General features: G+C 38.2%; 1 protein-coding gene across 6 annotated transcripts in view; it reads right to left on the bottom strand.

Moving 5' to 3' along the window:
* Window positions 1-17990, bottom strand: part of APP (amyloid beta precursor protein) — a 284471-nt gene that overhangs the window by 78873 nt on the left and 187608 nt on the right. For all 6 annotated transcript variants that reach the window (XM_008969776.6, XM_008969774.6, XM_008969775.6 and 3 more), the window contains 3 exons: window positions 16962-17095; window positions 10569-10643; window positions 9679-9837 (listed from right to left, as the gene is read on the bottom strand). In XM_008969776.6, the coding sequence (XP_008968024.4) occupies window positions 9679-9837; window positions 10569-10643; window positions 16962-17095 (368 nt within the window). The remainder of the gene's footprint in view (window positions 1-9678; window positions 9838-10568; window positions 10644-16961; window positions 17096-17990) is intronic.

Raw genomic sequence — 17990 nt, forward strand, 5'->3', positions numbered from 1 at the left:
TATGGTGGTCCTGCTTCATACATCCTCTAACTGGTTAGCCTATTCAAAGAAAAGTACATTTGCATTTCTTTTAATTTTACCCTCTCCTCTTCCCATACCTAGGCAGTGTTATGACCTATTAGAAATTCTGAGTTTTTTGTTGATTTTAAAACATTTATATAAGGAAACTCAAGGTGATGATACTTAAAATCCAAACATCACCTAGCATCTTTAAACTGGTATCCATGGTCAACCTTCACAAAATGAATTAACCCCTTAAAGCTTATGCGAGATTGTGTTTGCGTGTGTATGCGTACATGTTTCCAGGGAGAGGATTCTTTGCTACCCATCTGTTCTCTGTCAATCATACCAGGCAGGTGAATAACTACTGGATCTTTAAATGTGCTATTTGTCTACAAAAACTAAATATTTATATTTTCATAATACATTTTCATTCTCAAAGATAAAATGAACATATATATTAACATTAAAATACGTAGGTTTGCTGGAAGAAAGCAGAGCGTAAAACCATATGGTGCTATGGGTTTTAATAGCATCCTATGAAGACCTATTTGCATTCTGAAGGCAGTGACTGAGCAGCGCTCCACTGTGGAGGGAATCTGGGTGATGAATATGGCCTCAGTGGCAAAAGACAGCTTTTAAGCTAATGCCTTCCCAACATACTTCTTAATGTTCTATGTAACTTAATTAAAACCAGAAACCACTAGTATCTCTTGTTACATACTTCCCATTTGTATGTAGCAAGATTTTATCGAACTTGGTAAACATTCAGAAGGTAGGGAAGTAATAGTACTGAGTGGCTTTACTGAAAGCGCATGTATACCACTCAGTATAGTTTATAAGATTTTGTTCACTAAATGCTAATTCTCCCATTTTCCTTCCCATTCACTATCTGTTATTGGGTTTGCCCTTAGGAGTGCTCAAGCTAATGAGTCCCCCTTTGCTCACCAATGTATACAGAACTCAACTAAAAATAAACGGATGGTGAACAAATAAATAATAAATATGTAAGTATAGAGCAATTATTTACTTTTCTGAAAGATGATCTTTTTGGCCTGGCAGTCTTTCAACTTTTAATTCCATTCTGATTAGCTTCATAAAATTTTGGTTAAATTCAAAACCTGCTGGTGGAATGCCTTAAACATTATAATATTCATCTGTCCACATACCAAGAACTCAGCAAATAATTTTTAACTTACTATCAGTTACATTGAGGTACAGATGTCCCATATTTGCTTTGGAGATATATGCTATATACATATATTTTATAAGATAATTTCTTTTGCAACGAAAAGTGATGGGTAGAAATAATTGGTTTGTTGGGTGAAGGGCAATTAGCGGTATCATATAAAAGCTCAAGTTTAGTACCACAATTTCTTTTTTGCTTTAGAAAAGAAAGGTACACCAACACCCACATTGGTTAAAGTTTGGTTTAGTTGTAATCCACATCATATAATGGCGAAAAATTTATTTATGAGGTGGTTTAAACCTTCTCATGCCATCACCTGTTTACCTGTGACAAACCTCCCATTAATTTCTACCCTTGTTATCTCCAATGACTGCTGTTTCTTGTTGAACATTTATTGCTCTTCTGCTGGAATTTACCAAATAGCCTTGAGCAAAATCTCAACTTAGTGATGAAACCGTGCTCTTTAATGAAGAGTCTCACAGAATTCATGTTCTATCAAAGAATTATGTGAAGAAGTTTCCAGAGATCTCAGCAAAATTTAACATGTGGCTGAACCATTCAAAAATGAGAAACCAAAGAAGGATGCCGATGCTATAGAAACTGCCAACATTTTTTTTTTTTTGCTCAATTAAACTGATAGCCTGAATGTGAAGCAGCAGATAGAAGCATGAAATGAATTTTAGTATGGATAAGATGGTTTCAATCGTTAAGACACTGAAAAAATCCAAACAACACAACTGGGATAGATAAACAGATGTACAGGAAAATGTTTCCTAATTCTCACTTCCCTTTAGAAAATGCAGAAGTTGTTGAAGTCAGAATAATAATCATGATAACTGTCTGATGAAAGATTTAGACTAAGTATCTGTAAAAACACCAAAAATCTCAGAATTACAAAGAAAGCTTTGGCTGTGTATCCCTTATCTTTTAAACAGTTCAAGTCTTACAAATTAGGGGGTGCTAAGGTTTTCCAAACCTAGGCCTACAATAGAAAGTTGATTTAAATAAAAAATCCCTATCTAGCCTTTGGTTTAACTGTACAGGATCACATTAAGTCTAATTTCTCTTCAACAGTCAGGACATATCATCATCTTCTGTCTATGAAGGATAAGTAGAACCCTGAGAGTTACAAGAGGAAAAGGCTCAGACGGCATTTAGTTCCTGTTTCATGAAGCTATGAATAGTTTGAGTACGAGCCCTGACAAAGTAAAAAGCAGGAAGTGCATGACTGTAGAGGGCAGGTTAAGAAATGATGAATGCTTAGCTTTAAGTATTTAATCTGGTAGCTTGCAGGCCTCCAAAGGTGGTAGAAGTTAACCTCGTGTGCTGCAATTCTGGAGAGGCATTTAATTCTTCCAGGGGGAAAAAGTGCTAACTCCTTGATTCTCCAAAGAAAGTCTTAGGAAAGTAAAAAGGTTAAGGGGTTGGTGCTTAGAAGAGTCACTAGCCTTCAACAGAGTAAGAGTTTTTTTCTGAGTGCAAAGACACAGCTCTGCTCAACTTTTTTTTCCCATGGGGAAAACAACTATTTTAATAATTGTAATATTTCAAGTATTTATCTCATTTTTTAACTTTTAATTTTGGAACAGGGTCTTGCTTTGTCATCCAGGGTGGAGTGCAGTGGCACCATCACAGCTCACTGCAGCCTTGACTTCCTGGTTCACACTCACACCTCAGCCTCCAGAGTAGCTGCGACTACAGGCGCGCACCATCATGCCTGGCTAATTAAAAAAATCTTTTTTTTTTTTTGTAGAGATAGGGCCTTTCTATGTTGCCTAGGGTGGTCTCAAATTCCTGGGCTCAAGGGATCCTCCCACCTCAGCCTCCCAAAATGCTGGGATTACAGCTGTGAGCCACCACATCTAGCCTGAAGTATTTATTTTAAATACATGTGCCTATATATGTATGACTCTAAATATGAGTCAAACAATGCATTTTTAGGTTGACCATTCAGTGTATTTGCCTATAGGTACATAACTAAATCAGAAATTTGAAACATACAGTATACTCAGACACAGAGACTCAGGAAATGAAATTCATTAGTAGAACAAGGAATTCTAGCTGCACAAAAACAACATCTCATAACACTTCCACGTTTAGGTTTAAAAACTGAGTAAAAGTATGATTTAAATCTGAGCTTCAAAGAAACTGAAAACAATCCACATTGTTTTGGAATCCCATGTTTGCAAAGTCTGAGAATATACGGTAGAATTTGTTAAGGGTTAGACAGGTAATTATTCTAAGTGGTAACATCTACAGAATCTATGGAAACGACACTTTTGATTTACTTATATTCAAATACCATTTATTGAATACAGTTGTCTGCATTTTCCAGGCACGGTGGTTAAGTATGAGGGAGATCTCAGAAATATTTATGTATGACTCCTATTACAAGATGTGATCTTTTTCAGACAACCACCAGTAAGCTCTGGATTTATGTCTTCAAGAGGAAGGTATAAAAGTTCTCAAGAAGGCATTTAATTACGCCTGCAATCTCAGCACTTTGGGAGGCGGAGGCTGGCGGATCATGAGGTCAGGAGATCCAGACCAACCTGGCTAACACGGTGAAAGCCCGTCTCTACTAAAAATACAAAAAAAAAAAAAAAAAAAATTAGCCAGGCATGGTGGCGGGTGCCTGTAGTCCCAGCTACTTGAGAGGCTGAGGCTGGAGAATGGTGTGAACCCAGAAGGCGGAGCTTGCAGTGAGCCAAGATCACGCCACTGCACTCCAGCCTGGGCGAGAAAGCAAGACTCTGTCTAAAAAAAAAAAAAAAAAAAAAAGGAAGGTATTTACAATTTTCTTGTGCCTGCCAAAGTGCAGACCTAAGTGCCAGGTCAAGCCATACAACATTAAAACTTAAATGAACACCTAAAGATGGTAACTTAACAAAAATGGCAAGTAATGCCCCCTAGACTCCAGGCCTGTGACCACCCAGCCACATTTTATTACAAAGGAAAGATTTAAAGGTGAGTCATGGTGGCTCATGCCTATAATATCAGCACTTTAAAAAGCCGAGGTGAAAGGATCGCTTGAGGCCAGAAGTTCAAGACTAGCCTGGGTAACACAGCGAGACCCTGTCTTTACAAAAATTTTTTAAAAATTAGCCACACATGGTGGAGCTTCTGTAGACCCAACTCTCATGAGGCTGAGGCAAAAGGATTGCTTGAGCCCAGGAAGTTGGGGCTGCAGTGAGCTACGACTGGACCACTGCATGCCAACCTGGGTGAAAGAGCAAGACCCTGAAAAGAAAAGAAAAGAAAAGAAAAGAGAAAAGAAAAGAGAAGGTTAGAGAAGAGAAGAGGGGAGGGGAGGGGAGGGGAGGGTAAGGGAGGGGAGGGGAGGGGAAGAGAAAAGGAAAGGAAAGGAAGGGAAGAAGGAAGGAGGGAGGGAGGGAAGGAAGGAAGGAGAGAAAGAGAAACAGAAAGAGAGAGAGAGAGAGAGAAAATAAATAAATAAATAAATCCTCGTTAAGAATTTAACAGGAATCCTTAGATCAATCAACAACAGTGATCTGATTTTTGACAGTAAAATATTTCTTCCTAATCCAGTTTTTAATTTTTTTTTCAAATGAACATGTTGCCTAATTCCATATGAAGCAATGCGGAGGCCCACAATAAGCACGATTACAACCACTCTAAAATTATCCCCTTTGATAAAAGATGACACTTTGGCAAACATTCTTGCCACTGCCTTTCCTGTGATGGCCGATGAGACTAAACTGAGAGTTTAAATGTACATTTGTTAGAGCCTCCATTCAGCCCTCAGCTTATTTTTAGTCCCAGCAATGTCCATTCAGCAAAGATCTTACTTCAGAGATTGGACTTTCAGCTGGAACGCTTCACAAGTGTCTGCTATAAAGATTCTGGTCTCAGCACCCACCAGCCTATCCTGCTCTGGCAAATGATCACACGGCTCCTCTCCTGAAAGCGTGTTCTCCAAAAAAGAGAGGAACCAAGGAACTTTTGTTCCGCAGAGATACAAAAAGAAATTTCCTGACAAGTGCCTTGCTAAGATAGAGAATTTTGGCAAATAGAAAATGAAAACGCTAATATGAATATTCTTTTTCAAAAGCTCTTTGTTTAGAGAGGAAGCTTGTTCTAGTGAGAAGGCACCACAGTGACTCGCAGCTCTACCCTCTCCCTTCCCAGCAGTGTCACCCTGAACCAGCCGCTCCATCTCCCGAGGTTGCAGTGATATCATCAGTAGAACAGGGTAAATAGTATCTTACGTCTTGGAAGAATGCCACGAGCTCTTTAATGGCTCCTCATGGCTTTCTGTGCACTGTAACTTTATCCATAGAAAGAAAAATCAAAATGGTGAGGAAAATCGGTGCAAATGGGTGACTTTCTGGTTAAGTTGCATAAAATGCACAAACAATTCCAGCCAAGATTGAGTGAGAACTGGATTTACCCTCCTGCCTGAACCACCAATAACTGGACAATATATTCATAGACAAACAGCGTTTCTTTTTTTTTTTGAGATGGAGTCTTGCTCTGTCACTACACTGGAGTGCAGTGGCACAATCTCGGCTCACTGCAACCTCTGCCTCCCAGGTTCAGGTGATTCTCCTGCCTCAGCCTCCTGAGTAGCTGGGACTACAGGTGTGCGCCACCACACCTGGCTAATTTTTTGTATTTTTAGTAGAGACGGGGTTTCACCATGTTAGCCAGGATGGTCTTGATCTCTTGACCTCGTGATCCGCCTGCCTTGGCCTCCCAAAGTGCTGGGATTACAGGCGTGAGCCACCACACCTGGCATAAACAACATTTCTGCAAGATATTAGACATCAGGTGAAGGACACTGATTCCTGAAAAGGGGAAACAAATGAGGACTTACAGCTGCCAAACTCATGGCCCTGAATTTCCAAGTCATGGTTTCAGGTGGGGAAACCCACACAGAGCCTAGAGGACTCGTGGAGTGGAGGACATGAAGTGTGTGGAGAGATCAAGGTAGTTGTAATTCACAGGACAGGGTATTGGTGAGGAGAGAGTTGCTCCAAAAGAGAATCCAGAGATGTGCAGAGTGATCCTTGAGACTATAGCTGAGTAATGATGGGTACATGCATGTGAAAGAAACTGAAGCCAGGGGGAAAATCACCAAAAAGAATTAGCATTAACAGTGCTTGGTCTTCACACAGGGACAGGAATAACGCCTCTTCCCACGAGTCAGGTGAGAAAACTTAACATTCATGGTAGATGACTGAGAAGGGTCTTGCCTCACTAGTAAGGAATAACTAGTCCCAGGCTGATAACTGCTTCTATCCCACCTAACAAATCTAAAAATGCAAAGCTCAAAAGGATCAAACTGTTTCCAAGTAACTCAACTACGTGACAGAAAAAAGCTCAAGAATATTACAAAAACACCTAGCATTCAACAAGTTTAAATTCAGTGTCCGACATTTAATAAAAAATTATGAGGCATAAAATGATACAGGGAAATGCCACATGTAATAATAAGCAATCAAAATTGATTCAAAGTTGACAGAGATGTTAGAATTAGCAAACATGGATATTTAAACAGTTTTCATATAATAACTGTATTCCATAAGTTCAAAAGTTAAGTAAAGATACAGACGATATTATGGGTGTTGGGGGTAGCCCAGGTTAAATTTCTATATACAACAACTACAGTATGTGAGGTGATAAGATGAAAAATGGCCAGATGGAATTAAGGGCAGACTGAATGATACCATGGCATATCAAAATTAAATTGTTAAAAACCAGTGATATAGAGAAAACTGTAAAAACAGAAAAAAAAAAGACATTTTTAGAGAAATAAAGATAAAGATATCAACACAAATAAGACAGCAGAGTATCATCTTTCAAGCAGTGAAAGAAAAACCTCAATCCAGTATTTTATACCCAGCAAAAATATTTTTCAAAACCAAAGGTATAAAAAAGACATTTTCAGTCAAAGCCAAACAAAAGATTTCATCACCAACTTATATGCACTCAAACTTTTTTTTTTAAAGAGACAGGATGCCCTTTGTCACCCAGATGGGAGTACAGTCATGCAATCACAGCTCACTGCAGTCTCGAACCCCTGGGTTCAAGTGATCTTCCTATCTCAACCTCCTGAGTTGCTGGGATTGCAGGTACAAGCCACCAAGCCCAGTCTCTAAGACATTTTAAAGGAAATCTCTCAGGCGGAAGGAAAATGATACCAGCTGGATCTGCGCAAAGAGTTTACAGCACTCAAAAATGATGACTTCATGGGTAAACATGTTGTTTTTTTTTTAATTTACAACTCATTAAAAAATAACTGTTTAAAGAAAAACATCAACAATGTAGTAAGGAAAAAGTATGACAACAACCGCTTACAGAGAGAGAGAGACGAAAAATGGAAGTACTTTTGTAAAGTACTGTCTGTGGAGTGGTATAATATGATTTGAACTGACATAACATCATCGTGACAAGTTTAGAATGTTTTCTATAAGCCTAAAGCAACCAGTAAAATAACAAACTAGTTATAACTTATAAACCCACAAAGGAGATAAACCAGTAAAATAACAAACTAGTTGTAACTTACAAACCAACAAAAGAGATAAAATAGAATCATAAAAAATTTCTAATTAATCCAAAAAAAAAAAAAAAGAGGAAAAAAGAAGAACAAGGAACAGACTGGACAAATAGCAAACAAATATCAAGATGACAGATTCAGTGATAACCATAGCCATAAGCTCATTCAGTGTACATGGTCTTCCCAATCCAAAGGAAAACGCAAGACCCAATTATATGCTGCCTACAAAAAATACACTTCAAATATAAAGACAAACAAGGTCAATAAGAGTATAAGGATGGAAAAATGCACCACATTAATATTAATCAAAAGAAAGCTGGAATAGCTTTATTAATATTAAAGTAGATTTCGGAGCAAAACATTACAAAGGATAAAAAGATCATTTCATAAGAAGAGGCTCAAGGAGGGCCTAACAGCCTGGAACATTTACACACCTAAAAACACAGCCTCAAACTATACAAAATAAAAACTGATAGCACTGTTTAGAAAAATGGCCCGGTCCACAATCACAGGCAGAGCTTTCAATATCCCTTCCTCAATGACAAACAGAAAGAACAAATGGCTGGGCATGGTGGTTCACGCCTGTAATCCCAGCACTTTGGGAGGCCGAGGTGGGTGGATCACCTGAGGTCAGGAGTTCGAGATCAGCCTGGCCAACATGTTGAAACCCTGTCTCTACTAAAATACAAAAATTAGCTGGGTGTCATGGCTCACCTGTAATTCTAGGTACTTGGGAGGCTGAGGCATGAGAATGGCTTAAACCCAGGAGACAGAAGTTGCAGTGAGCTGAGATTGCACCACTGCACTCCAGCCTGGGTGACAGAGTGAGACTCCATCTCATTAAAAAAAAAAAAAAAAAAAAAAAAAAGAACAAGTGGACATAAATTACACACTCATGCTCAGAAAGTTCCTTCCATTCCAAGTAAGCTCTCCCACAGAATGCCGGTGAACACATCTATGCCTGTACCACTCAACATGCCTTTTTGGGGCAATGATCACTGAAAACCATGAATAAGTCTCATCATTGCTAATGTCATGACTGACAAATGCTTCCCCACAGAGAATATGGCCACTGCTCTGAGATGGAAATTTGAGTTCTAATTCTTTCTGGTCCACTAAAAATTCTTACAACTCAGCCAAATCTCAACTTTCCTTGACCTTAGTTTTATTATTATACTTACATGATGAGGGGGCTGGGCAAGGTTACTTCTAAAATCCTTTGCCATGGTCTGAATGTTTGTGTCTCTCCCACCCCCAATTCATATGTTGAAACCTAAGCCACAATGTGATGCTATTTGAGGGTGAAAGCTTTGGGAGACAATTAGGCATGAGGACAGAGCCTTCAAGATTGACATTAGTACCCTTATAAAAGAGGGCCCAGAGAGCTCTCTTGCCCATTCCACCATATGAGGATACAGCAAAATACAAAAACAAAAATAAAATAAATAAAAGATAAAAAAAATTTAAGTTCTATGAACCAGGAAGCAAACTTTCACCAGACAACCAAGTCTGCTGATGTCTTGATCTTGGACTTCTCAGCCTCTGCATCTGTGAGAAATAAACTTCTGTTGCTGATAAAGTACCCAGTCTATGGTATTCTGTTACAGCAGCCTGAAGGGACTGGAAGACATCCTTCCAGCTTTTGTGTTCGAACTTGAACTATGCCATCAATTGTCACCACCTCAGGAATATTAAATCAAGTCAGGGCTTGCAATGTGAGTCCCTGGGAGTCCTGTCTGGCTGCTCTGTGGGGAAGTGTGAGTACCTGCTGTGTAGAGATGACCTTGTGGAGGTAGCTGCCCTGTGACCCTTTGACCTTCAAGATGGAATGGACAGGGGTTGAACCTCTGAATAACAGTGCTCAAGGCATTTCTCCTCATTCTTTTTGTATGGCTTCCAGTTCCCAGTGCCCCACCCTTACTGTCTGTGCTGTGACCTGAAGTGTGAACTCGGCTGCAGCGAGACCTACCCGAGGAGGAACAGCCTGCAGAGCAGTGATGTAGTTCTCCAGGGCCAGGCGGCGGCGGTCATTGAGCATGGCTTCCACTCTGGCCATGTGTGTCTCCACCAGCTGCTGTCTCTCGTTGGCTGCTTCCTGTTCCAAAGATTCCACTTTCTCCTGGAAATGCTGCCATCATAAACACATATGTCCATGGGGACTGAATAAGTAGGATGAAGCAGCAATTTCAAGTCTTCTAAAAAAGACATCCTATTCCATTTTCTTCTAGTGCTAAAAAGTATCCTAAAGACTGCATAGTCATTCCAACATTTTGACTAATTCTACGTTTTATAGCTTACTTCACTTTCTTGCACTCTCCAACCCTCATCAAACCTACTTTCTCATTGAAAATCAGTATTTCATAGGCTCTCTGAAGACTGATTTGACTAATAATAACTTTGGATAAATATATGCACTCTTGAAACTCTTATATTACATATTAAAAAAAAAATCCCTCTCTTACTAACAGTACCTCAAGTAATTGACCATAATAAACTGTTGGTTTACTTAAGGTAATTTTGAGACTGGTTTCCATCAAAAATTCAAATTCTCATAATTTTTGCTGGAGGGAGAAGCAGCAGAAGATTGTGGTGACTGAAAAGATGTATTATTAATAAAAAGTAGATTGCAAGTTACAATGTGAGTTTTATGGCAATGAATTATAACTTGAAATAATTGGGAGCAAATATAAGGCAGGATTTAAACAACTCAATTACTAGACAATGATTAAGAACAGCTGAAGTTCATGGGACTATGAACAATCACACGTGAGGTGCTGGCAGATAAAGGTAAACCTGCAGACACTCATTAAACAGACTGCTGGCATGTGATGTTTGGTAGGAAATGGGTTCAGGTTTTACCTGGATAACTGCCTTCTTATCAGCTTTAGGCAAGTTCTTTGCTTGACGTTCTGCCTCTTCCCATTCTCTCATGACCTATAAATTAAGAAAACATTTGAATTTAAAATCATCAGTTCATCCTTTGAATACAGAGTTAATAGGATGGATGATTATGTTTTTCCTCTATTTTTGTCATTTTAGATATTTAAAAAATGTATTACATACCCCTTCCTATCTGAAGAATATTTGACCTCCCACTAGGATATAAATAATTAATCACAGCAGTATATTAAACATAAATGTTCATATTTATTGCAGGAATATAGCTTTTTGAGTCAAGGTTGGTCTTTTTTTACCCCGAGAACTGAGTGACAGTCATTTGATTTGATGTGAACAAATACCAACTATTCATGCAAGGCACACATTAACTGAACAAGGTCTTCCAATATTAAACTGAACACCTAAGTTTTACTCTCTTATGAAAGCAATTGAAACCATTTTAAACTGTATATTTTGACTTTAAAGAAAATATGACATTTTATGTGTGTGTGTGTCATGAATGCCAAAAAGCAGTACATAATGGGGGAAGAAAAAGAAGACTTCTGCTGTCTAATATCCTAAGACCTATCCCCTTTTAAAGAACTGATGGGAAATTAAGGCCCTTTGAGCTTGCCAACCTAAGTCATGAACAGCAAGGATTACGCTAAGTCCTTCCAAAAACTCCAAGAAAACATGTAATATTCTGAATGCAGCAAACATGTATTTTTTTACAAGTAGCACTAATTTAGTAACCAACTGCTATGGTTTGAATGTAACCCCTAAAAAGCATGTGTTGGAAACTTAATCCCCAGTGCAACAATGTTGAGGGGTAAGTCCTGTAAGAGGTGATTCAGTCTCTGTCCTCATGAGTAAATTAGTATCATTATGGGGGGAGTGGGTTTGTTATTGTGAGAAGTGGGTTGTTATAAAACTCAGTTTTGCCCTCCTCTTGCCCTTCTTCCTTCCACCATATATGATACAGCATGGAAGTCCTCAACAGATGCCAGCACCATGCTTTTGGACTTCCCCACCTGCAAAACTGAGAGCCGAATTTTAAACTTCTTTTTCTTTACAGATTATCCAGGCTGGGGTATTCTATTATAGCAACACAAACTGACTAAGATATCAGGTGAATGCGTTTTGTAGGAAATCAATGCTTCCTGCTCTCAACTTTGATGTTCACCTGGATTTCCCTGACAGAAGTTCACTCATTAACCTGATACAAAAAGTAAAAGTCTGCACCTCTGTATGTTGTTCAAAGAAAATATTAACTTCCTACCACCTACAGCTGCCTTTTCAAGTGCATGACAAGTAGAATTTGTTTGAAGTGCAACTCTGAACTAGGTAAAATGAAGAAAGATCAAGGAAACAAAATATTGGTTTGGTGCCAGATGTGTACTTGCATACTCTGTGTACTCCCAAAGCATGAGAAAACTTGATTACTGTATTATAACAGCCTGTTTTTTGTAGGTACTTAGCCTTAAGGAATAGACTCTTCTAACATACTTCAAGATGGGAAAGAAAAAGAGGCTTGGAATAAATAACTATAGATAGAAGACTTCTATGAGACAATACTGTATCAAATCACCATGTGGGTTCCTAATTACAGATTTTATTGTCCATTGGCATTCATTCTTTGTATATGATAGGCAATTAGCTTCTTCTTGTTGTTTTTGTAAAACCATGGAGGAAACAAGATGGAATAAATATTCCATTACACTTGAAAAGCATATCAAAAATAATCTCAAGGTTCACAGCAAAATTGGGACAAATGCCCTGCTGCAATGAACAAGAATAGAACATGGAAGAAAAGAAACATATTGTCCCATCTGCTTTGGTGCTTCTACCAAGTTAATAAAGGGAACCTGTGGGCAAGGGGGAACTGGAAGACCATCTTTGCTTTATAGATGAGATAAGCCTTGCAATATAAATATTTCAATTTCCTGCTTTGGGAATGTTCACAGTGGTGGTACTCTACCAACAATTCTTCAAAAGGAATCTCAAAATTAGTTTGAGATAGAAGTTCAATGTTCTACTGCAATGTGAAAACTGATTTCCCATATTACATTTACATTTTTTCCATTTTACCTCATACACTTTAAGAAACTGGACTTTAAGCTTTAAGCTGGGGGAATCCATGAAATAATTAAAGAGATTTATTTAGCTAATGAGTTGCAAATAAGCATTACTATAGAAATTAACTCACATTTTGATTTTCAGAACAATTTAACAATATCCTATACCCCCACAAATAAACAAATCACCTGCACCATCCCACTAAGACTCTACTGCAAATGAATACACACTATATGTAGGCTGACCATCTCCCTGTGAACAGTGAATTTCACTGTGGGACTGATAACAAGTAGCATTACTGCTGACCCTGTATTAAGAGCTTTACAAAATCTATCTAATTTAATTGATTCCTCACAACAGCTTGTGAGATTAGCCAGGGCCATCCCATTTTACGAACCAGGTTAAGGTACCAGCTCGAGGCTATGCAGGTAAAAAAGGGAGAGGGAAGAATATAAACCAAGATCTCTGTGCCTCTAAAGATCATGTTTTTGTACCCTGTGGTACCCAATTTTTTATTATAAAATAAAAAATTCATTAGGTGAGCTAAGTTTATTTATATTTAGTGACAGGACAAAGGGGCGCTCTTAAAATGTTGTTGCTTATCTTAAAAATAAAAACCTAGGCCAGGCACAGTGGCTCATGCCTATAATCCCAGCACTTTGGGAGGCCGAGGCGGGTGGATCACAAGGTCAGGAGATTGAGACCATCCTGGCCAACATGGTGAAACCCTGTCTCTACTAAAAATACAAAAATTAGCTCGGCGTGGTGGCACGTGCCTGTAATCCCAGTTACTGGGGAGGCTGAGGCAGGAGAATCGCTTGAACCAGGGAGTTGGAGGTTGCAGTGAGTCTAGATTGCGCCACTGCACTCCAGCTGGGTGACAGAGCAAGACTCCATCTCCAAAAAAGAAAAGAAATAAAAACCTATGAGTTGGGTCAGCTTTCAATTTGAAGGACTTCATTTTAAGCATATACTAAAAGTAGTAAGTTTATAAGTAATAAAAGTGCTCACACATGGTTCAGCTGTTGATTTCTATTGACTAGATGCTAGTCACGACATATAGCAACAAAAATCTACAGGTTTAGCAACAAAAATCTACAGGTTTAGAGTTATACTCCACAATGGCAACAACAAACCAAAATATGAAAAAATTCCAAAATCCTCTGTATTTGTAAGAAAACATATAACAAAAACTACAATAAAACTTAATTTAAAAAACCGCACAATTTTTAAAATTTAAAATTCTCAGGACCTGGCCCTTGCAGTGGCTCTATGGATTCTTATAAAGCAATTTTCCACTGCAGGCACAAAGGTATCAATTTCATTTGGATTTATCAATCTTCAAAGACTTGGCTGTTTCATGCAGAGAAAATGACTACTACTAAGTAGAGATTTAAGAGGCAGGCAAGTTTAAAGTTGAAAAGTCCCTAGATTTCAGCACCAGATTATGAAGATACATATCGATTTCAGGTGTCTCACATTCCTATGAGCACTGGAATCTAGTAGACAACATTCTCTGCTCTGGGACAACATCTCTTAGGTTATATCAGATATATCTGATGACTAAAAGATGAACAAAATCTACAAAATCATGAACTAAGTCACAAGTTACACAGATGTGCTAAAAGTTAAATTATTATTTTAAAGAAGACCTGTCACATCTAAAACTAACAGAGAATCTGAAATAAGTTTTCTTAATAAGATCAAAAATGAACAAGATATACTAGGAGAAAAAATCCAGGATTAAAAACACAAAAAATTAAAAAAAAAAAATGACTAAGTGGGTCCAAGAATGAAATGCAAGGTTAGCAAGACTTACATGAACTTAGAGGTACTACAAGGATTTTACTATCCAGCTGGAAAGATAATGCAGGTGTGTCCAGAAATCACTAACAAAACCGGGGAGCAAATATTTAGAATTAAATGAAAGGTAAGAGCAATGACTGCCTGTCTCATTCTGAGTATGAAGTGGGGTGTAAGGAATGGGTGAGATGTGTCAGCATGAAGAAGAGTGGGAGGGCATTTCCAGAAGAACTCAATGCCAAGGGCAAAGGGAAGCCCAAGATGAGATGAACAGATGATGAGCAGAGTGGCCTGATCACAACAGCAGCTTAACGCTGTACAGAAAGCAAGGGTAGCAGTTGAGAAGGAAGAGGTGGTAGGAAGACCAGAGTCAGGGTACAGTGGTAGGCGCTGAAAATGACAAGCTGAGCATTCGGTGTTTATTTTTGTCATTGTTCTTTTTTTACGACTTCATGTGCCCAGAAGTGGATTTGTGAGGGCACAGGAAGCCTCTGAAAGCTTCATAAAGAAGGGAGATAGGATGTAAATTCAAATGAGGACATTTCAGTGGCAATAAGTATGATTCATAGTCCTCCAATGCTTTCCGAACAGTGCCTGTGTCTTTCCTAAGGAAAGATCTGATTTTCTTGGCATCAGGTGAAAACTTAATAATTCCCTGTGGCTAGCTTTCTAGTTCAATTAGCTGTTAGGTTTTCATCGTGGGCAGCCACTAGAACTGCACATTATATTCCAGAGCCAAAAGTACTGTGATTATAAGGCTTTTTTCCTCTTTATGTTATTATACCAAAGTAGATCCAAGTATTGTTATTCATCTTAAGGCAAAACAAACAAACAAAAAACAAAACAAACAAAAAACAGTACCTGTGTTGTACCTTTCTAGATAAACTATTAGTTTTATGTTTTCAAGGGTAGATTTTCTTATTATTCAGGTGAGGCCAAGAGGTCAGGAGATGATTATCATGGAAAAGACAGTTTGTTACTCACAGCTCCCAAGAAGCCGGTACATGCCACTACATGCAGGGTCATATGGGAAGCACCAGGGTTGGTCAGGAGGGGAAAACATGAGCAAGAGCCTTTTATTGTGGTTTTCATGGAAAGAATGAGCGAAGCAGGGTAGGCGGGTTTAGGACTGATTAGTTCAAATAATGGTGATGGGGCATGAGATTGTCCCTAGTGGTCTGGTACCTGGTCCTGGGGTGATTAGAGCAGGTGAATACTGGCCCAGAGTATAAGAAGGTGGTTGGGAGTTAGGAGCTTTTGACTGACTGGTTTGCATGGGAAAGACATGCTCAGGGGCCATTCATTTGGCCCTGGGAGGGAGGAATCTTCCTGGGGTCAGCAGGGACCCAGATCAGAAATTACAGGAAAGATTAATTGTCTACTAAAGACTGACTGTGATCTTAGAAAATATGCAGCAGTCTAATTCATAAATTGCATTTAATGTCTCTCAAGAGATTAAGCATCTGTGCTAAGTGAGACAAAAATTTCTCCTATCTTCTGATATTTGCCACAGAATATTAACACTAAAAATGAATGGCTTACTTTAACCTGAGATCTTTATTCATTCACTTATATGTCCTATTATTTTTTCCCCCACATTCACTCCTAGGTTTGTAGACTACAAATCAGAAAAGTGACTGGAAAATAATAAGTCCATATTTGTTGACTGAATGAATGAATGAGGAATCTGAGCAAGGGCTAAAATCCTCCATATTATCAAACTCCAATACAACATCCAGTGCCTGGTAGCAGACATAGCTTCAATTGTAGTTGATAGTATATATGGATTAGCCATGTTTTAGACACAAGTTATTTTTTAATTTGCTTAATTAAGGACCTGCTGAAAAAAAACAAACCAAAACAGGTTTTTTTTTGTTTTTTGTTTTCAGCAAAGCATAATGAAAGGAGTACTGTACTAGGAGCAAGAAAGGCCTGGATTTTAAATGTTGTCTCTGGCTCAGTGATTTTGCTTTGTGCTAAAATGGGAAGCCACTCTCTTGAACCTCTATTCCATTATGTATCACTTAGGAGACTAGATGAAATGATCACTATGGTTCAGCTCAGTTTTAAGTCTCTATGATTTTACAGACTGTAAACAATCGTAGGTTCACAATTATAACAGTCTGGGATTTAATACAAAACCTCATCTTTACTAAAGAGCATTTTGATGGATTTTAATTTACAACTTGTTGATTACAGGTACTACATATACACAGAATAATAATGGCAAGTACCTTTCTTCACCAGAGAGAATGTTACAGACATCATTTAATTTGTGCTTACAAAATCCAACTATACCTGGATCCTTCCTAGGCAGCATGTTCACGGAGGATGCAAAAAACCCACAAACTGTGCCCACACAGTAAACATTTAAAATTAGAACTTTACATCTGTAAAGATCTTGATAAAGCCAGCAGGCCCGTGGGGAGACTGAGGCAGAGGCAAGCTCAGGTTTCCCAATATTGTAGGGCTGAATGATGGAAGAGCCAGACTTACCTGGGACATTCTCTCTCGGTGCTTGGCCTCAAGCCTCTCTTTGGCTTTCTGGAAATGGGCATGTTCATTCTCATCCCCAGGTGTCTCGAGATACTTGTCAACGGCATCAGGGGTACTGGCTGCTGTTGTAGGAACTATAAAGTAGAAGAGAAGGAGGTTTGAGAAAAAAAACCCAACAACAACAGAATATCCACTTGTTTAACAGAAAGCTGTATTTTCAGTTATTTCTCAGAACAGAGAATTTAGTAAAGCAGCGCATACGAGACGTTAATGCTGTTTAAGAGAACACCATGAGACACTGTGCAGCACAGTAAGGATGTGTTTCACCACTCCCAAGTACAGAATGAAGGAAAAATCTTTAAAATGGTCCATTTTGCAATTATAGCATTAGAGTTCTTTACGAAACAGGCATGCAAAGAGCAAAAACAGTTGGTGCTGAATAGACATGTTTTTCCAAATCCCCATGCTTTCCTAAATTATTATTTTGCAATTTTGAAAGTAAATGATGATATCATCAATATCATACACTAAGACTCCTGCAGAAACCACAGATATCTGTAATTAGCCTGTTGTAGAATAACGGCACCCCAGGGAAAAGGTAAATTGTATGATATATTTTAGATAACTGAATTACGAAGACAACCTTCATGAGACAGTATGGGAAACACTACAAAAAATATATAAACATCAATAAACACATTTTTGAATCACAAAAGGACTTTTCTGCCTTCATAAATTTGACAATAGTCAATGAATTCATTATGCTAGTTGTCAAAAAGAAAGTGATTTGTATTTTGAATTCAACTAATACTGCTAAGCAATATTTGAATTGCAACATATACTGCTATATTATGTGAAAACATAAATACCCATAAAATTCAAGAGTACACTATAAAACACAAATGTCTTAACTCATGAGCCAAGAGAATTATAATACCTATACAAGCAATTTTCCAAAAGATTAGTGAGAATTCAGAGTATTTATGAGCTTAAAAGCAAAAAGAAAAAAGAATTTTGACTTAAGAGGAA

Source organism: Pan paniscus, chromosome 22 (assembly GCF_029289425.2).
Source record: "Pan paniscus chromosome 22, NHGRI_mPanPan1-v2.0_pri, whole genome shotgun sequence".
Classification (NCBI taxonomy): Eukaryota; Metazoa; Chordata; class Mammalia; order Primates; family Hominidae; genus Pan; species Pan paniscus.